The sequence below is a fragment of the Pseudophryne corroboree genome, chromosome 2, assembly GCF_028390025.1.
Source record: "Pseudophryne corroboree isolate aPseCor3 chromosome 2, aPseCor3.hap2, whole genome shotgun sequence".
In the NCBI taxonomy this organism is placed as follows: domain Eukaryota; kingdom Metazoa; phylum Chordata; class Amphibia; order Anura; family Myobatrachidae; genus Pseudophryne; species Pseudophryne corroboree.
In genome coordinates this window covers 871737625-871764590 of record NC_086445.1, presented here as the reverse complement: position 1 = coordinate 871764590, position 26966 = coordinate 871737625, and the positions used below count along the sequence as shown (strand labels likewise).

The following is a 26966-nucleotide window of genomic DNA, read 5'->3' as shown; positions in this document are numbered from 1 at the left end:
TGTAACAAGTTTTAGCCTTGTACAAAAGACTACATTAACCCTTTGTTTACAGTGGTTTTGTTTGGGCCCTAGATTGTTTAGATTGCAATATTTAAACTGTCATCTTGGACAATAACCCATTAATATGAAATCCCCAATGTTATCTCTCTGAATTTCTGTTTTAATTTCCATCCCACATTTTATTGGAAACCAGATGGGAAATTTATGGTCTCCTATGAATATAAAGACATGAATTGCTTTTACTTCTTAATGGTCTGTGGTTGAAGGTCGTGGAGCCTCATTTTTATGTTTATGTAATGTGTAGTGATCATGATTTTACTTGACATTTATGGTATATCATACTCTCCAAACTAATTGCCCATTTTTAAAGGCGGAATCCACAGGAAAACGTTATATGTAGATTTGGGTAGGGTATTTTACACAGGTGTACTGTTCTTCCAATCCAGCTAAACTGCCAAAGACATCTGTCAGTCCTGGGCTGCTCAAGTCTATGGTGCTTCATTCTGTCCCATTTCAGACAAGTACCTCTGTTGTCCCTCTTAACATAGGAGGGACATCAACAGCAGAGGAGCTTGCAGCCCTGCGGTCTGCTGCTGGTCTTGAAGAAGGCCAATTCAAATCTATATTTTAGTCTTACTTCTCTCCATCCAAAACTACATTTTGGGTGGATTAAATGTTTTTCTTACGTAAGAAAATATTGCCAGTAGAAATTATTCTTTTTTTTTTAAACCAATATCTTTGTTGCACTAGACCAATGTTTCTAAAGGTAATCTGGTAACAACTGAAACATAAAGATACATCAGAGATATTTATAAGCACAATAAATAGAGACTGTTGCTGTCCAGTAAAATGTTCCCTTATTCAAATAGTATTTCCAGCTGCTCCGACTCAGTGTATCATTGCTACTGTACGTGTTGAATATGCAGTAGTATGAAAATAAGTGCTAAGAGGAAGCAGCAAATTAAGGAGGTAATTCAGACCTGATTGCTAGGGTGCGTTTTTTGCATCCCTGCAATCAGATAGTCGCCGCCTACAGGGGGAGGGTTAAAGTCTATGCAAGTGTGCGTTCGCGGCTTTTGCAGAGCTGCGCAAACATCAGTTTGTGCAGTCTCTGCGCAGCCCAGGACTTGCTCAGCCACTGCAATGTATTCATGGTGATCGGGGCCGGAGCTGACTCAGACACCCTCCCTCCAAACGCCTGAGCCCACTTGCGTTTTTCCAGACACTCCTGCAAAATGGTCAGATGACACCCACAAACGGCCATTTCCTATCAATCACCTTGTGATCACCCGCACCATCCCGTCGCTAGGCACCAATGCCACTAAGCCACTAAGCCACAAAGCTAAGGCAAGAATGTTTAGGATCTACAACAGAGGTTCTCAAACTCGGTCCTCGGGGGCACACACAGTGCATGTTTTGCAGGTCTCCTCACAGAATCGCAAGTGAAATAATTAGCTCCACCTGTGGACCTTTTAAAATGTGTCAGTGAGTAATTAATACACCTGTGCACCTGCCGGGTACCTGCAAAACATGCACTGTGTGTGCCCCCGAGGACCGAGTTTGAGAACCTCTGATCTACAACATCATTAATTATATGCACTTAGAATTGTGTTAAACGATTCACACATTCACACTCACCTTGCATACTTAATTAACTTGTCCACCTGTCCTGGATGCAAGAAAGAACTTTGCACCCAATGCTGCCGGCCTGTGGAGGGAGCGTGGTTACTCTACAGAGCAAGACCCTTTTCTGTAAAACCGTCATTCTCCCTAAAAAAATGAACCTGATGAATATTGTTATTGCAGAGACAGAATGTTAATTATTATCCACCCACTAGCTTTCAGTATACTGGTGACCATGTCCTTACTCGGGACAAACCAAGAAAAATGGGCACTTTTACAATACAGTATTTCTCTTTGTATTGTATTAATAATTAGTCTCTTTGCTTTTAGAATTAAATTAGATCTAAACTTTAAAGAATAAAGAAAAAAGTCCAAAACCTTTATTAAAGTTCAGTTTTAATACCTTTCAAATATATTCTGAATCATATTGGTTCTGCAAGCATCATTGCTGATAAGGAGCATCTATAATAACGCTGTACTACAGGGTGAGGGAAAAAAACCTCCCAGATTTTAAAGGTTAATAAAAAAAAGACATGGTAAATGCTATTCAAAATGTTAGTACATAATGTAAAAGTGCATGGAATACAGTTTCTTTCCAATTGGTTTTGAATATGATCTAGCCATTTCTTGACGTATAGCAGCCTTCAGTTCATTAATGGTGCTTGGTCGATGTTTGTAGACCTCAGCTTTCAGATGGCCCTGTTGGCTGTGTAGAGGCCTTACAAGAAGCTGACGAGGATTGTTTTCTGCCCAGTAATGTAAATTCTGCTTTGTCAAGAAATAGCAGCGATAACGCCAGACATGACCCGTAGTGAGGCAAAACGTTAGAAATAGTCTACAAATGTGTATCACGAAATGAAGCCCACCATCTGGATGATATCATATTCAGATCCACTTAAAAATAAACTGTATTCCACACACTTTTAGGTTATGTACTAAATTTAGCCTCACAGTGTATCATTGGTAAAAGAAAATCTGTTGTAGTAAATACTTTTGGGGAAAAAAAATAAATAAATATATATATATATATATATATATATATATATACATACACACGGTATATTTTTTTAGAAGACTACAAAATACTTGTGTAACTGCTCATGTTAACCCCTAACGTATATGTATACAGTGAGCTGTCATAGAGATCAATCGATTTTTCAAGTCAGGTGGCATGCTTTTAGCCACAGAAATCTAACAAGCTGTGCCACAATATGAAAACACTCAGAGGTTACTACAAACACAAATAGCTGTAGACATTTACTGTACAATGATGTTTACTTTTACAAGTGTATTTGGGCTTTTCATATTATTATTATTATTATTATTATTATTATTATTATTATCTTTTATTTAAATAATGCCGCAAGGTGACTGCAGCGTCTTGCAAAGTACATATGCAGAAACAATGCAAACAAAATGTGAAAATGCTAAAAAAAAAAAAAAACTTATAGTACAAAACATTGCAGAATATACACTACAAGCTATATAAACATAACTGCATATGCAGTTATAATACAGGTTGAGTATCCCATATCCAAATATTCCGAAATATGGAATATTCCGAAATACGGACTTTTTTGAGTGAGAGTGACATAGTGAAACCTTTGTTTTCTGATGGCTCAATGTACACAAACTTTGTTTAATACACAAAGTTATTAAAAATATTGTATTAAATGACCTTCAGGCTGTGTGTATAAGGTGTATATGAAACATAAATGAATTGTGTGAATGTAGACACACTTTGTTTAATGCACAAAGTTATTAAAAATATTGGCTAAAATGACCTTCAGGCTGTGTGTATAAGGTGTATATGAAACATAAATGCATTCTGTGCTTAGTCTTGGGTCCCATCCCCATGATATCTCATTATGGTATGCAATTATTCCAAAATACGGAAAAATCCCATATCCAAAATACCTCTGGTCCCAAGCATTTTGGATAAGGGATACTCAACCTGTACCATCAAAAGCAGCACCAGCTGAACCCATAGGTTCGGTGCCCTGTTGGCAGTGGAGATGATAATATATGCAGCAGGGAAAAGCACATGAGAGAGGAGGGCCCTGCTTGTCACAGTTTGTAATCTATAAGCCATAAATAAAACGAGCGTTCAAACGGCATTGTGTTATAGACCTAAGTTATTAAATAAGCCATTTTTTTTATTTTGTGTAACAGCCATGCATAAACAATCAGTATAGAACTGATGAGACTCATTTTGTCAGATGTAATTTTAGTGAAGTGTTATGTTGGATAAATCAAAATAGCTCCATCACTGACATCTTGCCTCAAGGAACATTCACCTTCATTATGGAGCATAAGTTAGTGAGCACTGCTTTTATTTCATTACAATTGTATATGTTCATTATTGGTGACTTTTAAGATTTAAAAGTCTGGGTTTTCTGTTTATACTGTAGGTATATAATATGAGCAAGATAAATCCATTGCCAAAGTTTTGAGTTGTGTTGACTCTGCTATGAAATCCATATAAATCAAATAAATGATCATTGAATGAACTGAAAAAATCTGCTAAAGAGGGTGATAAAAGCTGTCTATCTTATAAGCCGTAATTGCCAATACTGAGACGAGAATGGGAGCAGTGTCTGGCAACAAGGGTCTTTATATCGTCCTACAATGAAGGCTGTAATTTTACATCGTAGACACCCAGATAGGATTTTCAGAAGAGCCAAGAAACCAGGCTAAAACGTTTTACTACAAAATAATGTGTTTTTACTATCTCAAGCATTAAGTATTGATTCCATTCTTTAAGTGTCTTTTTAAAATATGGCCTTGAATTACCCCTGCTGACTTAACTGCCTTGTTGTTGTTTTATTTATTTTTTTCAATTCCTTTTTCTTTACTGCCATTCTTTACTGTTTCATCAAGAAAATCAGGCTAGCAATTAGAGGCAACGTTGCCTGGAGGATGGGAGAAATGAGATTGTGGATAGATGGGGACAGAGGGGCTTGTTACTCTGATTAATGGGGGGTTGTTAGCAGGTCTCATTCATTTTGCTCTCATACCCTTGCACATGAAGAATAGCTTGGAACAATTGTTTGACAGAGGGAGACTTGCATGTTGGTAATGACCTTGGTTTTAATCTCAGGTAAGGACCCTTGCGAGGACTGATGAGGCCAGAGGTCTGCTATGGTTGCTGGAGGAGGAAGCGTTGCAGCCTGGTGGCAATGAGGACACCCTTCTGGAACGGCTTTTTACTTACTTTGGGCCTCAGGAAGGAGACAAAACTGGTAATAAAAAGAGGCTGGTCTTTTTCATTTGCTTTTCATTAACTTTTAGCCTATACCTGGTATACCATATATATAAGGCCTCATAACATGAGCTTTAGTACAAGGGCCCTCATTCCGAGTTGTACGCTCGTTGCTGAGTTTCGCTATATTGCGATTAGTCGCTTACTGCGCATGCGCAAGGTTCGCAGAGCGCATGCGCTTAGTTATTTTACCCAAAAGTTAGGTATTTTACTCACGGCATAACGAGGATTTTTCATCGTTCTGGTGATTGACAGGAAGTGGGTGTTTCTGGGCGGAAACTGGCCGTTTTCTGGGCGTGTGCGAAAAAACTCTGGCGTTTCTGGGAAAAACGCGGGAGTGTCTGAAGAAACGGGGGAGTGTCTGGGCGAACGCTGGGTGTGTTTGTGACGTCAAACCAGGAACGAAACTGACTGAACTGATCGCAATGGCTGAGTAAGTCTGGAGCTACTCAGAAACTGCTAAGAATTTTCTATTCGCAATTCTGCCAATCTTTCGTTCGCAATTTTGCTATGCTAAGATACACCCCCAGAGGGCGGCGGCCTAGCGTGTGCAATGCTGCTAAAAGCAGCTAGCGAGCGAACAACTCGGAATGAGGGCCAAGATTCTTAGATCTGTTTCTCAGTGGGTATAACAAGTAATGAGCACTCCAGCACTATTGGATTGTTACACTTAACAATATACTATACCAAGACCAAGCACAAACAGCAGTGGTCACAGTGTGCTTTCATATTACTGCTGTTTCGATACTAAAAGCCATTTGTGCATGTGTTTTTAAATTTCTTTTCTCTAGCATCCATAAGGGATATTGGGGACAGATTAGAACGATGGGGTATAAACGGGTCCACAGGAGCCAGTGCACATTACATTTCTTCAACTGGGTGTGCTGGCTCCTCTCCTCTATGCCTCTTCCTACAGCTCAGTTTATAAAAAAGTGCCCTCAGGAGAGGATGCACACTCTGCAAGCTCCAGAGAGTTTTTCTTCAATTTCTTTTCAAGTTTTATTTCTTTTGGTATGCTGTTTGGGCAACAGCATACCTGCACCATGGGAGTTAGGGGTGGGGGTGGGTGGGGACGGTCACAGGCCTCTTGAGGTGCAGATCCGCTTCCTCGCTGCAGGACCACCGTCCTGAGGGGCTGTTTGTTTAGCGGGGCATGGCGCCTTGGCTGTCACAGCTGCAGCATGCCGCACACCCCTAATGCTGCCTGAAGGTGATCATCAGTGGTGAGTACCAACCGGGGGCCCCGCTAGGGGGGTCCCCCGGTTCATTGTGCGGCAGAAGCGTAGGGGAGGCGTACGGGTCCCTCCTGGGGGGGACCCGCTGTAGCCCCTGCGTGAGACTGGCTAATAAAAACGTTGTACTAAGCATTTATGTGAGGCTACATACATTAGGAGACATAGCCAGTATAAATATTCAAAAGTAGCTCCGGCGCCATGATGGGGGGGCGGAGCTACACGAGAGCGGGCTCAGCGGCATTTTGGCGCCTTCCTCTGCATAGCAGCAGCCTCACAGCTCCTCCATATCAGTCCCTGGATCGCTGATACCGGGTGTAGAAGGGGAGAGCCGCTATATCTGTGTACAAGTAACATCCCTCTGAGGGATTTCTCATATTACAGTCTCACTGTTGTTTACACAAAAAACGCTGACAGCCTCACTAGAGCTGCACAGCGCTGGGTGCGCTAGGGTCCTCTCTCCTGTGTCTCCTCTCACATGCAATAGGGCAGGCTTGTGTATATATGTATATGTATGTATATATATATATATATATATATATATATACACACTGCTCAAAAAAATAAAGGGAACACTTAAACAACACAATGTAACTTCAAGTCAATCACACTTCTGTGAAATCAAACTGTCCACTTAGGAAGCAACACTGATTGACAATCAATTTCACATGCTGTTGTGCAAATGGAATAGACAACAGGTGGAAATTATAGGCAATTAGCAAGACACCCCCAATAAAGGAGTTGTTCTGCAGGTGGTGACCACAGACCACTTCTCAGCTCCTATGCTTTCTGGCTGATGTTTTGGTCACTTTTGAAAGCTGGCGGTGCTTTCACTCTAGTGGTAGCATGAGACGGAGTCTACAACCCACACAAGTGGCTCAGGTAGTGCAGCTCATCCAGGATGGCGCATCAAAGCGAGCTGTGGCAAGAAAGTTTGCTGTGTCTGTCAGCGTAGTGTCCAGAGCATGGGGGCGCTACCAGGAGACAGGCCAGTACATCAGGAGACGTGGAGGAGGCCGTAGGAGGGCAACAATCCAGCAGCAGGACCGCTACCTCCGCCTTTGTGCAAGGAGGAACAGGAGGAGCACTGCCAGAGCCCTGCAAAATGACCTCCAGCAAGCCACAAATATGCATATGTCTACTCAAACGATCAGAAACAGACTCCATGAGGGTGGTATGAGGGCCCGACGTCCACAGGTAAGGGTTGTGCTTACAGCCCAACACCATGCAGGACGTTTGGCATTTGCCAAAGAACACCAAGATTGGCAAATTCGCCACTCTTCACAGATGAAAGCAGGTTCTCACTGAGCACATGTAATAATAATAATAATAATAATTTTATTTATATAGCGCTCTTTCTCCAACAGGACTCAAGGCGCTTTACAGATATCAAAAACAATGCACATGATACAGAGGATTTGAGTAATACAACAATAGACAAGCAACACAGACATAAAAGAAAATCTTAAGCACACAGAAAGCATAATGCAGGATTGGTGGAGGCATTTTGGGTAATAACTTCCAAGGGTTGTGTATTCCACCCTCACAAGGTACCAGGTGCGGCAGCCATCTTGGGCGCTCAGCGTAGGATTACCCAGGGTGGAATAGTCCACCCCTAGAAGAGATGACACAAAATGGGGGTGATTTCAGAGTCCTACAGTTCAGAGTAGGGTTCCATCAAAACCATCAGGCCTATGTATTTCTCTGACGTCCTAGTGGATGCTGGGGACTCCGTAAGGACCATGGGGAATAGCGGCTCCGCAGGAGACTGGGCACAAAAGTAAAGCTTTAGAACTACCTGGTGTGCACTGGCTCCTCCCCCTTGGACCCTCCTCCAAGCCTCAGTTAGATTTTTGTGCCCGAACGAGAAGGGTGCACACTAGGTGGCTCTCCTGAGCTGCTTAGTGAAAGGTTTAGTTTTAGGTTTTTTATGTTCAGTGAGACCTGCTGGCAACAGGCTCACTGCATCGAGGGACTAAAGGGAGGAGAGGAAGCGAACTCACCAGCGTGCAGAGTGGATTGGGCTTCTTAGGCTACTGGACATCAGCTCCAGAGGGACCGATCACAGGCCCAGCCATGGATAGGTCCCAGAGCCGCGCCGCCGGCCCCCTTACAGAGCCAGAAGACAGAAGAGGTCCGGAAAATCGGCGGCAGAAAACGTCCTGTCTTCAACAAGGTAGCGCACAGCACTGCAGCTGTGCGCCATTGCTCTCAGCACACTTCACACTCCGGTCACTGAGGGTGCAGGGCGCTGGGGGGGGGGCGCCCTGAGACGCAATAAAAACACCTTGGATGGCAAAAAAAAATGTATCACATATAGATCCTGGGCTATATGGATGAATTTAACCCCTGCCAGAATACACAGAAAAACGGGAGATAGGCCCCGCCCCCTTCTCGGCGGCCTTATCTCCTCAGCACACTGGCGCCATTTTCCCTCACAGCTCCGTTGGAGGGAAGCTCCCTGGCTCTCCCCTGCAGTCACTACACTACAGAAAGGGTTAAAAAAGAGAGGGGGGCACTAATTACGCGCAGTATTAAAAATACAGCAGCTATAAGGGGAAAAACACTTATATAAGGTTATCCCTGTATATATATAGCGCTCTGGTGTGTGCTGGCAAACTCTCCCTCTGTCTCCCCAAAGGGCTAGTGGGGTCCTGTCCTCTATCAGAGCATTCCCTGTGTGTGTGCTGTGTGTCGGTACGTCTGTGTCGACATGTATGAGGAGAAAAATGATGTGGAGACGGAGCAGATTGCCTGTAATAGTGATGTCACCCCCTAGGGGGTCGACACCTGAGTGGATGAACTGTTGGAAGGAATTACGTGACAGTGTCAGCTCTGTATAAAAGACAGTGGTTGACATGAGACAGCCGGCTACTCAGCTTGTGCCTGTCCAGACGTCTCATAGGCCGTCAGGGGCTCTAAAGCGCCCGTTACCTCAGATGGCAGATATAGACGCCGACACGGATACTGACTCCAGTGTCGACGGTGAAGAGACAAATGTGACTTCCAGTAGGGCCACACGTTACATGGTTGAGGCAATGAAAAATGTTTTACACATTTCTGATAATACGAGTACCACCAAAAAGGGGTATTATGTTCGGTGAGGAAAAACTACCTGTAGTTTTCCTGAATCTGAGAAATTAAATGAGGTGTGTGATGATGCGTGGGTTTCCCCCGATAACAACTGATAATTTCTAAAATGTTATTGGCATTATATCCTTTCCCGCCAGAGGTTAGGGTGCGTTGGGAAACACCCCCTAGGGTGGATAAAGCGCTCACACGCTTGTAAGAACAAGGGCTCTACCCTCTCCTGAGATGGCCGCCCTTAAGGATCCTGCTGATAGAAAGCAGGAGGGTATCCTAAAATGTATTTACACACATACTGGTGTTATACTGCGACCAGCAATCGCCTCAGCCTGGATGTGCAGTGCTGGGTTGGCGTGGTCGGATTCCCTGACTGAAAATATTGATACCCTAGATAGGGACAGTATATTATTGCCTATAGAGCATTTAAAAGATGCATTTCTATATATGCGTGATGCACAGCGGAATATTTGCCGACTGGCATCAAGTCTAAGTGCGTTGTCCATTTCTGCCAGTAGAGGGTTATGGACACGACAGTGGTCGGGTGATGCGTATTCCAAACGGCATTTGGAAGTATTGCCTTATTAAGGGGAGGAGTTACTTGGGGTCGGTCTTTCAGACCTGGTGGCCACGGCAACAGCTGGGAAATCCACGTTTGTACCCCAGGTCGCCTCTCAACATAAGAAGACGCCGTATTATCAGGCGCAGTCTTTTCGTGGGCAAGGGGGCAAAAGGTTCCTCATTTCTGCCCCGTGACAGAGGGAGAGGAAAAAGGCTGCAGAAATCAGCCAGTTCCCAGGAACAGAAGCCCTCTCCCGCCTCTGCCAAGCCCTCAGTATGACGCTGGGGCTTTACAAGCAGAATCAGGCACGGTGGGGGCCCGTCTCAATGAATTTCAGCGCGCAGTGGGCTCACTCGCAAGTAGACCCCTGGATCCTTCAGGTGATATCTCAGGGGTACAAATTGGAATTCGAGACGTCTCCCCCTCGCCGTTTCCTAAAGTCGGCTTTACCGATGTCTCCTTCTGACAGGGAGGCAGTTTTGGAAGCCATTCACAAGCTGTATTCCCAGCAGGTGATAATCAAGGTACCCCTCCTGCAACAGGGAACGGGGTATTATTCCACACTGTTGTGGTACCGAAGCCGGACGGCTCGGTGAGACCGATTCTAAATCTAAAATCTTGAACACTTACATACGGAGGTTCAAATTCAAGATTGAGTCACTCAGAGCAGTGATTGCGAACCTGGAAGAAGGGGACTACATGATGTCTCGGGACATCAAGGATGCTTACCTTCATGTCCCAATTTACCCTTCTCACCAAGGGTACCTCAGGTTTATGGTACAGAACTGTCACTATCAGTTTCAGACGCTGCCGTATGGATGGTCCACGGCACCCCGGGTCTTTACCAAGGTAATGGCCGAAATGATGATACTCCTTCGAAGGAAGGGAATTTTAGTTATCCCTTACTTGGACGATTCCCTGATAAGGGTAAGATCCAGGGAACAGTTGGAGGTCGGTGTAGCACTATCTCAGGTAGTGTTGCGGCAGCACGATTGGATTCTCAATATTCCAAAATCGCAGCTGATTCCGACGACTCGTCTTCTGTTCCTAGGGATGATCCTGGACACAGTCCAGAAAAAGGTGTTTCTCCCGGAGGAGAAAGTCAGGGAGTTATCCGAGCTAGTCGGGAACCTCCTATAACCGAGCCAAGTCTCAGTACATCAATGAAATGGTTCTGGGGAAAATGGTGGCTTCCTACGAAGCAATCCCATTCGGCAGATTCCACGCAAGAACTTTCCAGTGGGACCTGCTGGACAAATGGTCCGGGTCGCATCTTCAGATGCATTAGCGGATAACCCTGTCACCAAGCACAAGGGTGTCTCTCCTGTGGTGGTTGCAGAGTGCTCATCTTCTAAGAGGGCCGCACATTCAGGACTGGGTCCTGGTGACCACGGATGCCAGCCTGCGAGGCTGGGGAGCAGTCACACAGGGAAGGAATTTCCAGAGCTTATGGTCAAGCCTGGAGACATCACTTCATATAAATATCCTGAAGCTAAGGGCCATTTACAATGCTCTAAGCTCAGCAAGACCTCTGCTTCAAGGTCACCCGGAGTTGATCCATTCGGACAACATCACGGCAGTCACCCACGTAAACAGACAGGGTGACACAAGAAGCAGGAGGGCAATGGCAGAAGCTGCAAGGATTCTTCGCTGGGCGGAAAATCATGTGATAGCACTGTCAGCAGTATTCATTCCTGGGAGTGGACAACTGGGAAGCAGACTTCCTCAGCAGACACGACCTCCACCCGGGAGAGTGGGGACTTCACCCAGAAGTCTTCCACATGTTTATAAAACTCGACAAGTATTGCGCCAGGTCAAGGGACCCTCAGGCAATAGCTGTAGACGCTCTGGTAACACAGTGGGTGTACCAGTCAGTGTATGTGTTCCCTCCTCTGCCTCTCATACCCAAGGTACTGAGAATTATAAGATGGAGAGGAGTAAGCACTATATTCGTGGCTCCGGATTGGCCAAGAAGGACTTGGTAACCGGAACTTCAAGAGATGCTCACGGAGGATCCGTGGCCTCTACCTCTAAGAAGGGACCTGCTCCAGCAAGGACCCTGTCTGTTCCAAGACTTACCGCGGCTGCGTTTGACGGCATGGCGGTTGAACGCCGGATCCTGAAGGAGAAAGGCATTCCGGATGAAGTCATTCCTATCCTGATCAAAGCCAGGAAAGATATAACCGCAAAACATTATCACCGCATTTGGCGAAAATATGTTGCGTGGTGCGAGGCCAGTAAGGCCCCGACGGAGGAATTTTCAACTAGGTCGATTCCTACATTTCCTGCAAACAGGAGTGTCTATGGGCCTGAAATGGGGGTCCATTAAGGTTCAAATTTCGGCCCTGTCAATTTTCTTCCAAAAAGAACTAGCTTCAGTCCCTGAAGTTCAGACGTCTGTGAAAGGGGTACTGTATATACAGCCTCCTTTTGTGCCTCCAGTGGCACCTTGGGATCTAAATGTAGTTTTTGGGTTCTGAAAGTCACATTGGTTTGAACCACTTAAATATGTGGAGTTAAAATATCTCACATGGAAAGTGGTCATGCTGTTGGCCCTGGCCAGGTGCGTGTCAGAATTGGCGGCTTTATCCTGTAAAAGCCCTCATCTGATTTTCCATTCGGACAGGGCGGAATTGAGGACTTGTCCTCAGTTTCTCCCTAAGGTGGTTTTCAGCGTTTCACCTGAATCAACCTATTGTGGTGCCTGCGGCTACTAGGGACTTGGAGGACTCCAAGTTGCTAGACGTTGTCAGAGCCCGGAAATATAGGTTTCCAGGACGGCTGGAGTCAGAAAATCTGACTCGTTGTTTATTCTGTATGCACCCAACAAGCTGGGTGCTCCTGCTTCTAAGCAGACTATTGCTCGTTGGATTTGTAGTACAATTCAGCTTGCACATTCTGTGGCAGGCCTGCCACAGCCAAAATCTGTAAAAGCCCATTCCACAAGGAAGGTGGGCTCATCTTGGGCGGCTGCCCGAGGGGTCTCGGCTTTACAACTTTGCCGAGCAGCTACTTGGTCAGGAGCAAATACGTTTGTAAAATTCTACAAATTTGATACCCTGGCTGAGGAGGACCTGGAGTTCTCTCATTTGGTGCTGCAGAGTCATCCGCACTATCCCGCCCGTTTGGGAGCTTTGGTATAATCCCCATGGTCCTTACGGAGTCCCCAGCATCCACTAGGACGTCAGAGAAAATAAGAATTTACTTACCGATAATTCTATTTCTCGTAGTCCGTAGTGGATGCTGGGCGCCCATCCCAAGTGCGGATTGTCTGCAATACTGGTACATAGTTATTGTTACCAAAAAATCGGGTTATTGCTGTAGTGAGCCATCTTTTCTAGAGGCTCCTCTGTTATCATGCTGTTAACTGGGTTTAGATCACAAGTTATATGGTGTGATTGGTGTGGCTGGTATGAGTCTTACCCGGGATTCAAAATCCTTCCTTATTGTGTACGCTCGTCCGGGCACAGTATCCTAACTGAGGCTTGGAGGAGGGTCATAGGGGGAGGAGCCAGTGCACACCAGGTAGTTCTAAAGCTTTACTTTTGTGCCCAGTCTCCTGCGGAGCCGCTATTCCCCATGGTCCTTACGGAGTCCCCAGCATCCACTACGGACTACGAGAAATAGAATTATCGGTAAGTAAATTCTTATTTTTTCATCCCATCCACAAGTGTACCATATGGGGCAGCCATGTTGGGCGCACTTTGAAGGTTACACTGTGGGAGGTGAGCAATAAAAGGGCCAAGTTCATATATGGGAAGACTGATGTTTATGTAGTAGTATGATGTACCCTGCATGTAGGGCACAATGGAAAGGTGTGCAATCAGTGGAGGTAAACACTACAGGAAAAACACATGGTGGGGTGGAAGCGAGCAATGAAGAGAGAAAAAAAAAACACAATAGCAGGTAACTAGAAGTAGGATTGGGATAACATTTTGGTCAGATCTTAATACGGGTGGGTAGGAAAATGTGACAGACGTGACAGAGTCTGGAGACGCCAAAGAAAACGTTCTGCTGCCTGCAACATCCTCCAGCATGACCGGTTTGGCAGTGGGTCAGTAATGGTGTGGGGTGGCATTTCTTTGGGGGGTCCGCACAGCCCTCCATGTGCTCGCCAGAGGTAGCCTGACTGCCATTAGGTACCGAGATGAGATCCTCAGACCCCTTGTGAGACCATATGCTGGTGCGGTTGGCCCTGGGTTCCTCCTAATGCAAAACAATTTATTTATTTATTTATTAGCAGTTTCTTATATAGCGCAGCATATTCCGTTGCGCTTTACAATTAGAACAACAGTTATAGAACAAAACAGGGCAAAGACAGACATAGCGGTAGGAAGGCCCTGCTCGCAAGCTTACAATCTATAAGGAAATAGGTATTGATACACAAGGATAGATGCAACCTGTTACATAATGTTTCCCCAGATTGCTAGGTTCTTAGTGGGTTGTATGATATGATCACCCAGCAATGTTGGAAGACAAAATGTGAGGTTATGGGGACTGTGCAGAGGGAATGCAACTGGATAGGGAAGCATTGAAGGTTATGTGTGTGGGTCAGGAATTTGGTAGGCTTGTCTGAAGAGATGAGTTTTCAGGGAACGTTTAAAGCTTTGGAGACTAGTGGAGAGTCTTATTGTGCGTGGGAGGGCATTCCACAGAGTGGGTGAAGCCCGGGTAAAGTCCTGTAATTTTGAGTGGGAACAGGTAATACATCTGGATGAGAGACGCAGATCTTGTGCAGAGCGGAGGGGTCTGGTAGGGAGATATTTTGAGATGAGTGAGGAGATGTATGATGGTGCAGTTTGGGTAATAGCCTTGTATGTAAGTAAAAGTATTTTATATTTGATACGGTAGAATACCGGTAACCAATGGAGGGACTGACAGAGCGGTTTTTGCAGTGTCTTGTGTAAGATAAGGGCGTATTTTGGATATGTTTTTAAGGTGCATGTAACATGATTTAGAGACAGATTGAATGTGTGGAACAAACGACAGTTCAGAGTCAAGGATGACACCTAGGCAGCGAGCTTGTGGGGTAGGGTGGATAGTTGCATTGTCAACAGTTATGGCAATATCAGGTTGGTAACTACCCTTAGCTGGTGGGAAAATAATTAATTCTGTTTTGGAAATGTTGAGTTTGAGATGGCGAGATGACATCCAAGATGAAATGGCAGACAGGCATCCAGTGACACGAGCCAATACAGATGGTGATAAATCTGGGGAGGATAGGTAGATTTGAGTATCATCAGCGTACAAATGATACTGAAATCCGAAGGAGCTAATTAGTTTACCAAGAGAGGAGGTATAGATTGAGAAAAGCAGAGGACCTAAGACTGAGCCTTGCGGTACTCCAACTGATAGAGGTAGAGAAGAGGAGGTAGAATCAGAGAAGCGAACACTGAAAGATCGATTAGATAGGTAGGATGAGAACCAAGTAAGGGCTGTGTCCTGAAGACCTAGGGACTCTAGTGTTTGTATGAGAAGAGAGTGGTCAACAGTGTCAAAAGCAGCAGAGAGATCTAGAAGAATAGGTAGTGTGTAATGGCCTTTTGATCTAGCAGTGACCAGATCATTCACTACTTTGGTCAGGGCCGTCTCCGTGGAGTGTTGGGCACGAAAGCCTGACTGAAGTGGGTCCAGTAAGTTGTGGGAGTTAAGAAAGTGTGTAAGGCGAATGTAGGCAAGTCTCTCAAGTAGCTTGGAGGGACTGGGTAGCTGAGAAATGGGACGGTAGTTAGAGAGTGTGTTTGGGTCAGAGTTGTGTTTTTTCAGAATGGGAGTAATCACTGCATGTTTAAACAGAGATGGAAAGATGCCAGTAGAGAGAGAGAGATTACAGATTTTAGTTAAGGTTGGGATAAGCACAGGAGACAAACTTTTGCTGACCTGTGAGGGTATAGGATCAAGAGGAGAGGTAGTGGAGTAGGAGGATGAAAAGAGTGTTGATACTTCATCTTCACTTGTGGGATCAAATGAAGAGAAAGTGCCCGAGGGTTCAGATAGGGATTTGAGCAGGTCACTGGCTGAGTTAGAGCATACCGTTTCATCTCGGATTTTATCAATCTTATCCTTGAAGTAGGAAGCAAGATCGTGTGCACTGATAGTAGCTAGTGGGGGAGGTGAGGGAGAGTAAAGAAGTGATTTAAATGTATTAAAAAGTCGTTTGGGGTTGGTGGCATGATAAGAGATGAGAGATTGGAAATATGTTTGTTTGGTCGTGTCCAGGGCCTGACGATAGGAGTGGTAGGTAGTCTTATATGTGAGAAAGTCACTTGGATTCTGAGATTTCCGCCACTGACGTTCTACCTTACGTGACAGTTTTTGTAGGAGTCTTGTTGATTTAGAGTGCCATGGTTGGCATCTAAGCCTACGTGGAGTGTGATGGGTAGCTGGAGCAACTTCATCAAGGGCATTCTCTAGGGTCTGGTGCAGGTGGGATACAGCAGTGTCAGGTGTGGTGAATGTAGAGATTGGTGAGAGACGTTGTTGCAGAGAAGTGGAAAGTTGTTGAAAATTTATATTGTTAGTATTTCTGCGTGTTAGAGGAGGCTTGCTTGGTTTTAGTGTCCTAGAATTTAAAGTAATAGAAGAGATTGTGAAGGTGATCAGGTTGTGATCAGAGAGAGGGAAAGGAGTGTTAATGAGTTGGGAAACTGAGCAGAGCCTGGTGAACACAAGATCAAGGCAGTGGCCCTCCTGGTGAGTAGAGGAGTCGGACCATTGGGTTAGGCCAAGAGAGGAGGTTAGAGAGAGGAGTTTGGATGCATGAACAGATTGTGGACTGTCAAGAGCTATCTTGAAATCGCCCATAATGATGGTGGAGATGTCAGAGGATAAGAAGTGTGGGAGCCAGGCAGAAAAATCTTCTAGAAATTGTTGTTTAGGTTGCCCAGGAGGGCGATAGATAGCTGCAACACGCAGAGAGAAGGGGGTGAAAATCCTGATAGAGTGAACTTCAAATGAGGTGAGTGCGAGTGATGGAAACTGAGGTAGAACAGTGTATGTGAAAAACTGTGACAGTAAGATTCCAACCCCACCACCTTTACTATTATTAGGCCTAGATGTGTGTGTGAAGTGGAAACCACTGTGTGACAGTGCTGCAGGGGAGGCCGTGTCTGATTGTGTGAGCCATGTTTCTGTTATAGCCAGCAGATTAAAGTTGTGAGATATGAAGAGGTCATGGATGGATGTTAATTTGTTGCAAACAGAGCGTGCATTCAATAAGGCACATTTTAGTGACTTGGAGGGGGATGGGAGACACGTGATATTTATGAGGTTAGATGGATTTCTATGTTGTTTTGAGACAGCTGAGTGTGAGAGGGAAAGGTGGTTGGGGCCTGGATTTGGTGATATGTCACCAGCTAATAAAAGCAGAAGAGTGAGATAAATATTGGTGGATGTTTGCGAGTGTTTATTCTGGTGGCCAATTGTGGTTGTCAAAGTACTTGCAGAGAAGTAAGTATAAAGCTCATGAGTGGTTAGAAGAGGGGAGTGGAGAATAGAAGCTGTAATGTGCACAGAGGGGTGTGTTTCAGGGTGAGTGCAAAATGTGTGAAATTTGTGAGAATTCCATGAATAGAAATAAGAAACAGTAGTTTGATGAACATGCTGTGGTTGTTTGTGTTTTCTTGGGTTAAAGTGGAGTAGGAGTAAGTTGTAAAAGTAAGTTACCTTTCTTTGATGTTGTTCAATGGTTTTTCTACTGTTTTTTTTAACTATTCGGATAACACACTTCTTAAATCCACACTTATTAAAATCCACGCAAGCTACCCCCAGCAAGCTGACCCCTTAACTAAATCTAAAGAAATACTGTCTCTGATTAAGAATAGGCCTACCTCTGAACATTTGGTCACCTGATTGAAATGCAAATTGATCAAAGAACAAATTGCACAGGGTGGGTAATCAGACAAAAACTACTAGCTATCCACAATAAGTACAATCACATTCATAGGAAATGGCAAGAAAAACATCACATACATTTAAACATATGATGTGGATTGCTAGCAGCATGTGTGTCAATCTGAGCCTGGTAGTGTGATAGCAATGATTTCACATACTTATTAAAATCCACGCAAGCTACCCCCAGCAAGCTGACCCCTTATGCTAGACCTCATGTGGCTGGAGTGTGTCAGCAGTTCCTGCAAGAAGAAGGCATTGATGCTATGGTCTGGCCCGCCCGTTCCCCAGACCTGAATCCAATTGAGCACATCTGGGACATCATGTCTCGCTCCATCCACCAATGCCACGTTGCACCACAGACTGTCCAGGAGTTGGCGGATGCTTTAGTCCAGGTCTGGGAGGAGATCCCTCAGGAGACCATCCGCCACCTCATCAGGAGCATGCCCAGGCATTGTAGGGAGGTCATACAGGCACGTGGAGGCCACACACACTACTGAGCCTCATTTTGATTTGTTTTAAGGACATTACATCAAAGTTAGATCAGCCTGTAGTGTGTTTCTCTAACGTCCTAGTGGATGCTGGGGACTCCGTAAGGACCATGGGGATAGACGGGCTCCGCAGGAGACATGGGCACTTTAAGAAAGAATTTAGGTTCTGGTGTGCACTGGCTCCTCCCTCTATGCCCCTCCTCCAGACCCCAGTTTGATACTGTGCCCAGACGAGCTGGGTGCTTTTCAGTGATCTCTCCTGAGTTCACTGAGAGAAAGTATTTTGTTAGGTTTTTTATTTTCAGGGAGCTCTGCTGGCAACAGACTCCCTGCATCGTGGGACAGAGGGGAGAGAAGCAGCCCTACTCTCTGAAGCTAGGTCCTGCTTCTTAGGCTACTGGACACCATTAGCTCCAGAGGGATCGTATGCAGGATCTCACCCTCGCCGTCCGATCCCAGAGCCGCGCCGCCGTCCCCTTCGCAGAGCCGGAAGACAGAAGCCGGGTGAGTATGAGAAGCAAGAAGACTTCAAATCGGTGGCAGAAGACTCCGTTCTTCACTGAGGTAACGCACAGCACTGCAGCTGTGCGCCATTGCTCCCACACACCTCACATACTCCGGTCACTGTAAGGGTGCAGGGCGCAGGGGGGGGGGGGGGGGGGGGGGGGGGGGGGGCGCGCCCTGGGCAGCATTTGGATCCTCTTTTTGGCAAAAGTAAACAATATATACAGTTGGGCACTGTATATATGTATGAGCCCCCGCCAAGAAAATGCATATTTAAGCAGGACAGAAGCCCGCCGTCGAGGGGGCGGGGCTTCTTCCTCAGCACTCACCAGCGCCATTTTTTCTCCACAGCTCCGCTGAGAGGAAGCTCCCCAGACTCTCCCCTGCAGATTCACGGTAGAAGAGGGTAAAAAGAGAGGGGGGGGGGCACATACATTAGGCACAAAAAGACACAATATAAACAGCAGCTACTGGGTTAACATTAATTTACTGTGTTATTCCTGGGTTATAGCGCTGGGGTGTGTGCTGGCATACTCTCTCTCTGTCTCTCCAAAGGGCCTTGTGGGGGAACTGTCTTCAAAAAGGGCATTCCCTGTGTGTGTGGTGTGTCGGTACGCTTGTGTCGACATGTCTGATGAGGAAGGCTATGTGGAAGCAGAGCGGGAGCAAGTGAATGTGGTATCTCCGCCGACGGCACTGACACCTGATTGGATGGATATGTGGAAGGTTTTAAATGATAATGTTAATTCCTTGCATAAAAGGTTAGATAAAGCTGAAGCCTCAGGACAGTCAGGGTCCCAACCCGTGCCTGATCCTATGTCGCAGAGACCGTCAGGGTCTCAGAAGCGCCCACTATCCCAAATTGTTGACACAGATACCGACATGGATTCTGACTCCATGATGAAGATGATGCAAAGTTACAGCCAAAGTTGGCTAAATCACTCCGATATATGATTATAGCAATTAAGGATGTTTTGCACATCACAGAGGAAACCCCTGTCCCTGACACAAGGGTTTATATGTATAAGGGAAAGAAACCTGAGGTAACTTTTTCCCCCTCACACGAACTGAATGAGTTATGTGAAAAAGCTTGGGAATCTCCAGATAAAAAAATGCAGATTTCCAAACGGATTCTTATGGCGTATCCTTTCCCGCCAACGGACAGGTTACGATGGGAATCCTCCCCTAGGGTGGACAAAGCTTTAACACGCTCATCCAAAAAGGTAGCCCTGCCGTCCCAGGATACGGCTACCCTCAAGGATGCTGCTGATCGCAAGCAGGAGGGTACCCTGAAGTCCATTTATACACATTCAGGTACCTTTCTCAGACCGGAAATCGCGTCGGCCTGGGTCTGTAGTGCTGTAGCGGCATGGACTGATACCTTATCAGAGGACCCTAGATAGGGATACTGTTTTATTGACCCTGGGGCATATTAAGGACGCTGTCCTTTTATATGAGAGCTGCTCAAAGAGACATTAGTCTACTGGGTTCTAGAATAAATGCTATGTCAATTTCTGCCAGAAGTGTCATGTGGACTCGGCAATGGACAGGTGATGCCGACTCAAAAAGGCATATGGAGGTTTTACCTTACAAGGGTGAGGAATTGTTTGGGGAGGGTCTCTCGGACCTGGTCTCCACAGCTACTGCTGGAAAGTACACGAACTGGGGGCCGTCCTTTCTTGCCAGAGGCAGGGGCAGAGGAAAGAAGTCCGAGGTGCGTCCTTTCTTGCCAGAGGCAGGGGCAGAGGAAAGAAGCTGCACAACACAGCTAGTTCCCAGCAACAGAAGTCCTCCCCGGCCTCTACAAAATCCACCGCATGACGCTGGGGCTCCGCCCCCTCACCGATACCTCAAATCGGCCCTGCCAGCTTCCCCCCACGAGAGGGAAATAGTGTTAACTGCAATTCACAAATTGTATCTTCAACAGGTGGTGGTCAAGGTTCCCCTCCTTCAACAAGGAAGGGGTTATTATTCAACCATGTTTGTTGTCCCGAAACCGGACGGTTCGGTCAGACCCATATTGAATTTAAAATCCCTGAACATATACCTGAAAAGGTTCAAGTTCAAGATGGAATCGCTGAGAGCGGTCATCGCAAGCCTGGAAGGGGGGGGATTTTATGGTGTCTCTGGACATAAAGGATGCATACCTTCATGTCCCCATTTATCCACCTCATCAAGCGTACCTCAGATTTGTGGTACAGGATTGTCATTACCAATTTCAGACGTTGCCGTTTGGTCTCTCCACGGCACCGAGAATATTTACCAAGGTAATGGCGGAAATGATGGTGCTCCTGCGGAAGCAAGGAGTCACAATTATCCCATACTTGGACGATCTCCTCATAAAAGCGAGATCAAGAGAGCAGTTGCTGATCAGCGTAGCACTTTCTCTGGAAGTGTTACGGCAACACGGCTGGATTCTAAATATTCTAAAGTCGCAGTTGGTTCCTACGACTCGTCTGCCTTTCCTGGGCATGATTCTGTACACAGACCAGAAAAGAGTTTATCTCCTGATGGAGAAAGCTCAGGAACTCATGACACTGGTCAGGAACCTATTAAAACCAAAACAGGTGTCAGTGCATCACTGCACTCGTGTCCTGGGAAAGATGGTGGCTTCATACGAGGCCATTCCCTTCAGCAGGTTCCATGCGAGGACTTTTCAATGGGACTTACTGGACAAGTGGTCCGGATCGCATCTTCAGATGCATCGGTTAATCACCCTATCCCCCAGGGCCAGGGTTCCACTACTGTGGTGGCTACAGAGCGCTCACCTTCTCGAGGGCCGCAGATTCGGCATTCAGGACTGGGTCCTGGTGACCACGGACGCAAGCCTCCGAGGTTGGGGTGCAGTCACACAGGGAAGAAATTTCCAAGGTCTGTGGTCAAGTTAAGAGACTTGCCTTCACATCAACATCCTGGAACTAAGGGCCATATACAACGCCCTACGTCAAGTGGAGACCCTGCTTCGCGACCAACCGGTTCTGATTCAGTCAGACAACATCACCGCAGTGGCTCATGTGAACCGCCAAAGCGGCACAAGGAGCAGAGTGGCGATGGCGGAAGCCACCAGAATTCTTCGCTGGGCGGAGAATCACGTAAGCGCACTGTCAGCAGTGTTCATCCAGGGAGTGGACAACTGGGAAGCAGACTTCCTCAGCAGACACGACCTCCACCCGGGATAGTGGGGACTTCATCAGGAAGTCTTCGCACAGATTACAAGTCGGTGGGAACTGCCACAGGTGGACATGATGGCATCCCGCCTCAACAAAAAGCTACAGAGGTATTGCGCCAGGTCAAGAGACCCTCAGGCGATAACTGTAGACGCCCTGGTGACACCGTGGGTGTTCCAGTCGGTCTATGTATTTCCTCCTCTTCCTCTCATACCCAAGGTGCTGAGGATAATAAGAAAAAGAGGAGTGAGAACAATACTCATTGTTCCAGATTGGCCACGAAGGACTTGGTATCCAGATCTGCAAGAAATGCTCACAGAGGACCCGTGGCCTCTTCCTCTAGGACAGGACTTGTTGCAACAGGGGCCCTGTTTGTTCCAAGACTTACCGCGGCTGCGTTTGACGGCATGGCGGTTGAACGCCGGATCCTAGCAGAGAAAGGCATTCCGGATTAGGTCATTCCTACGCTGATAAAGGCTAGGAAGGACGTGACAGCTAAACATTATTACCGTATATGGCGAAAATATGTTGCTTGGTGTGAGGCCAGGAATGCTCCTACGGAGGAATTCCAGCTGGGCCGTTTCCTTCACTTCCTACAGTCGGAGTGAATTTGGGCCTAAAATTGGGTTCCATTAAGGTCCAGATTTCGGCCCTATCCATTTTCTTTCAAAAAGAGTTGGCTTCTCTACCTGAAGTTCAGACGTTTGTAAAGGGAATGCTGCATATTCAGCCCCCTTTTGTGCCTCCAGTGGCACCTTGGGATCTTAACGTGGTGTTGAGTTTCCTGAAATCCCACTGGTTTGAACCACTCAAAACGGTGGAGTTGAAATATCTCACGTGGAAGGTGGTCATGCTATTAGCCTTGGCTTCGGCTAGGCGTGTGTCAGGGTTGGCGGCTTTGTCACATAAAAGCCCCTATCTGGTTTTCCATGCGGATAGAGCAGAATTGTGGACCCGTCCACAATTTCTGCCGAAAGTGGTTTCATCCTTTCATATAAACCAACCTATTGTGGTGCCTGTGGCTACTACTGACTTTGAGGATTCCGAGTTACTTGATGTGGTCAGGGCTTTGAAGGTTTATGTAGCCAGAACGGCTAGGGTCAGGAAAACAGAGTCTTTGTTTATCCTGTATGCTTCCAACAAGCTTGGTGCTCCTGCTTCAAAGCAAACTATTGCTCACTGGATCTGTAACACGATTCAGCAGGCTCATTCTGCGGCTGGATTGCCGCTGCCAAAATCAGTTAAGGCCCATTCCACTAGGAAGGTGGGCTCTTCTTGGGCGGCTGCCCGAGGGGTCTCGGCATTACAGCTTTGCCGAGCGGCTACTTGGTCAGGTTCAAACACTTTTGCAAAGTTCTACAAGTTTGATACCCTGACTGAGGAGGACCTTGTGTTTGCTCAATCGATGCTGCAGAGTCATCCGCACTCTCCCGCCCGTTTGGGAGCTTTGGTATAATCCCCATGGTCCTTACGGAGTCCCCAGCATCCACTAGGACGTTAGAGAAAATAAGATTTTACTTACCGGTAAATCTATTTCTCGTAGTCCGTAGTGGATGCTGGGCGCCCGTCCCAAGTGCGGACTTCTTCTGCAATGCTTGTATATAGTTATTGCTTCAATAAGGGTTAAGTTATGGTTGCATCAGGGTTGGACCTGATGCTCTGTTGTTTATCATACTGTTAACTGGTTGTTTTCACTTGTTATACGGTGTGATTGGTGTGGCTGGTATGAATCTTGCCCTGGATTACCAAAATCCTTTCCTTGTACTGTCAGCTCTTCTGGGCACAATTTCTCTAACTGGGGTCTGGAGGAGGGGCATAGAGGGAGGAGTCAGTGCACACCAGAACCTAAATTCTTTCTTAAAGTGCCCATGTCTCCTGCGGAGCCCGTCTATCCCCATGGTCCTTACGGAGTCCCCAGCATCCACTACGGACTACGAGAAATAGATTTACCGGTAAGTAAAATCTTATTTTTTCCACTTTAATTTTGAGTGTGACTCCAAATCCAGACCTCCATGGATTAATAAATTTGATTTCCATTGATAATTTTTGTGTGATTTTGTTGTCAGCACATTCAACTATGTAAAGAACAAAGTATTTAATAAGAATATTTCAATCATTCAGTTCTAGGATGTGTTATTTTAGTGTTCCCTTTATTTTTTTGAGCAGTGCGTGTGTGTGTGTATATATATATATATATATATATATATATAGACTTGTGTGTGTGTATTCTTACTGTTTTCTGCTTCAATATGGTAAAACAGAAGTTATGCAGTGTGTGTAATGCTATTTTCTCTCCTAGTTCATCTAGCTCCATATCATGTGAGCAGTGTAGTCAGCCATCTCAGAATGCTGATATCCATGAGGGGGAGAGTCCAGAGCCCTCCTGGTTGGGGGCTATCAAAAGTATTATGTCTGATATGTCATCTCCGCTCACTGCAAATGCAAATAAGACTCATGAACTGCAACAAGCAGTGGCAAGTCTAACTGCTAAACATCCCCCCCTGTCTACTACAGGTGCACAAAAACGTACTCTACCTGCACTCCTATCAGTTACTGATGATGATGGGGATGATGTGGACCCCATAAGTGGGGATTCCACCCCTACCCAGGGTATTGAACACCTCATATTGGCTATTAGGGATGTGTTAAAGCTGCCCCTGGAGGACGCTACTACTCAGCAGTCTTTTTTCCTCCCACAAGACAAACTCAGTCATATTTCCTGATTCCAAAGAATTTGATGATTTATTTAAAATAGCCTGGAAGAATCCAGATAAGAAATATAAGGTGTCAAAATGGTTTTTGCATACATTCCCCTTTGCCCCTGAAGGCAAGAAATTCTGGGAAGAGTCTCCAGCAGTGGACGTCTCAGTCTCTCGCCTTTCTAAAAAGGTTGTACTCCCTGCTCCGGGCTCCTTTACGGTAAAGGACCCGGCAGATAGGAAAATTGAGACCACTCTGAAATCTATTTACATTGCTGCAGGTGTTGCTCAAAGTTCGGTCATTGCAGATTTCTGGATGACACATGCAATTCATTCCTGGGCTAATCAAATTAAGAAAGGTCTTTCGGGTGATATGACCTTAGTTAATACTGTTACTTTCCTGAATCACATTCAGGACACGGCAAGAGTCCTCTGTGACTCCCTTAAAGAGATTGGCAATATTAATGCTAGGACCACGGCTATGGCAGTGTCTACGCGCGGGGCCAAATGGTTGCGTCAGTGGATTGCTGATGCTGACTCCAAACGTAATGTGGAATCTTTTCCCTTCACAGGTGAATTGGACCAATGGATTCCCAAAGCTACTGCTGGAAAATCCACGTTTCTCCCTTTGGGGGCTCCGCCTGCTAGACGTACCTACCTGGGACCGTCTACTCAGTCCTCCAGATTTCGATCTAGGGTCAGAGGGGCCTCCAACGCAGCTAGAGGCTGCAGAGGTAATCCTAAGAAACCAGCCATTTCTGGATCTCAGGACCAGAACACCAGTTCTGCTTCCGCTAAGACTTCAGCATGACGGTGCCCACCCACCCCGAGGGGATCTCGTGGTGGGAGCTCGGTTACGTCACTACAGCCACATCTGGGACGGTTCCTGCCAAGATTCTTGGGTAAGGGACCTTATCTCTCAGGTTTACAAGCTGGAGTACTCCTCCCCAACGATTTTTTAAATCCAACTTTAGAAAATATGCGACTGCTGGCCAGTCCCAGGTCATTGTTCCAGTACCCCTTCTACTACAAGGACAAGGTTACTACTCCAGTCTTTTCGTAGTACCAAAACCAGATGGGTCTGTGAGACCCATTCTGAATCTGAAGTCCTTGAATCCTTACCTGAAGGTTTTCAAATTCAAGATGGAATCTTTGAGAGAGCAGGCCTGGAACAAAAGGAATTCCTAGTGTCCCTGGATATCAAGGACGCTTACCTACATATCCCAATCTGGCCTCCTCATCAGGCCTATCTGAGGTTTGCCCTGCTGAACGATCACTACCAGTTTCAGGCTTTGCCCTTTGGCCTGTCTACAGCTCCGAGGGTGTTCACGAAGGTGATGGCGGAAATGATGTTTCAACTCAGGGTCCAGGGGGTCAATATAATTCCATTCCTGGACGATCTCCTGATAAAAGCAAGCTCTAGGGAGCTTCTATTGCTCCATATAGATCGCACTATCCAACTTCTGTCACACGACGGGTGTAACCTCAATCTGCAGAAGTCCCACCTGGAACCGTCTCAATGGATGCGACTGGATACTGTAGCTTAGAAAGTGTTCCTCCCAGAGGAAAAGTAAGAACACTTCAAAAAATGGTTCGCATGGTGCTCCGACCTGCTCGAGTCTCCATTCATTTTTGCATGAAATTGTTGGGAAAGATGGTGGAAGTTTTCATACCAGATCATTCCAATTGGACATCCTGACCAAGTGGTCCGGTTCCCATCTTCAGATACACCGGATGATTCGGCTGTCACCCCAGGCCAGGATCTCTCTCCTGTGGTGGGTACAGTCTTCCAACATGCTGGAAGGTCGACACTTTAGGATACAGGATTGGATCCTCCTCACAACAGATGCTAGTCTGAGACGATGGGGAGCTGTCACCCAGGGGGCGCAGTTCCAGGGCAGGTGGACTACCCAAGAGTCCCTACTTTCTATCAACATTCTGGAACTTCGGGTTATCTATAATGCTCTGATTCAGACATCCCCTCTACTCCGGGATCAGGTGATCCAGGTGCAGTCAGACAAGGCCACGGCGGTGGCGTACATAAATCGACAAGGAGGGACAAAAAGCAGGGCCTGCATGCGAGAAGTGTTGAGAATACTTTTCAGAGCAGAAAGAAATGCAAGAGCACTGTCCGCGATCTTCATTCCGTAGGTGGACAACTGGGAAGCGGACTTCCTATGTCGCCACGACCTCCATCCGGGGGAGTGGGGACTACACCCTCAGGTGTTTCAGCACATCATTAACAGGTGGGGATGCCCACAGATCGACTTCCGACTTGATGGCCTCTCGTCTCAACAAGAAGCTTCGCCGCTATTGCTCACGAACCAGGGACCCGCAGGCGAGCGCAGTGGATGCGCTAACATTGCCTTGGCCTTACCAGCTGGTCTACCTGTTTCCTCCGATTCCGCTGATCCCAAGGGTGCTCAAGCGGATCAGACATCAAAGAGTGGAA

The 26966-nt window shown here is 46.3% G+C and overlaps 1 protein-coding gene across 20 annotated transcripts in view; it reads left to right on the top strand.

Annotated features, from left to right (window-relative positions):
• Positions 1–26966, top strand: part of MYO18A (myosin XVIIIA) — a 597092-nt gene that overhangs the window by 317700 nt on the left and 252426 nt on the right. For all 20 annotated transcript variants that reach the window (XM_063955930.1, XM_063955929.1, XM_063955931.1 and 17 more), the window contains one exon: positions 4724–4865. In XM_063955930.1, coding sequence (XP_063812000.1) covers positions 4724–4865 — 142 coding nt within the window. The remainder of the gene's footprint in view (positions 1–4723; positions 4866–26966) is intronic.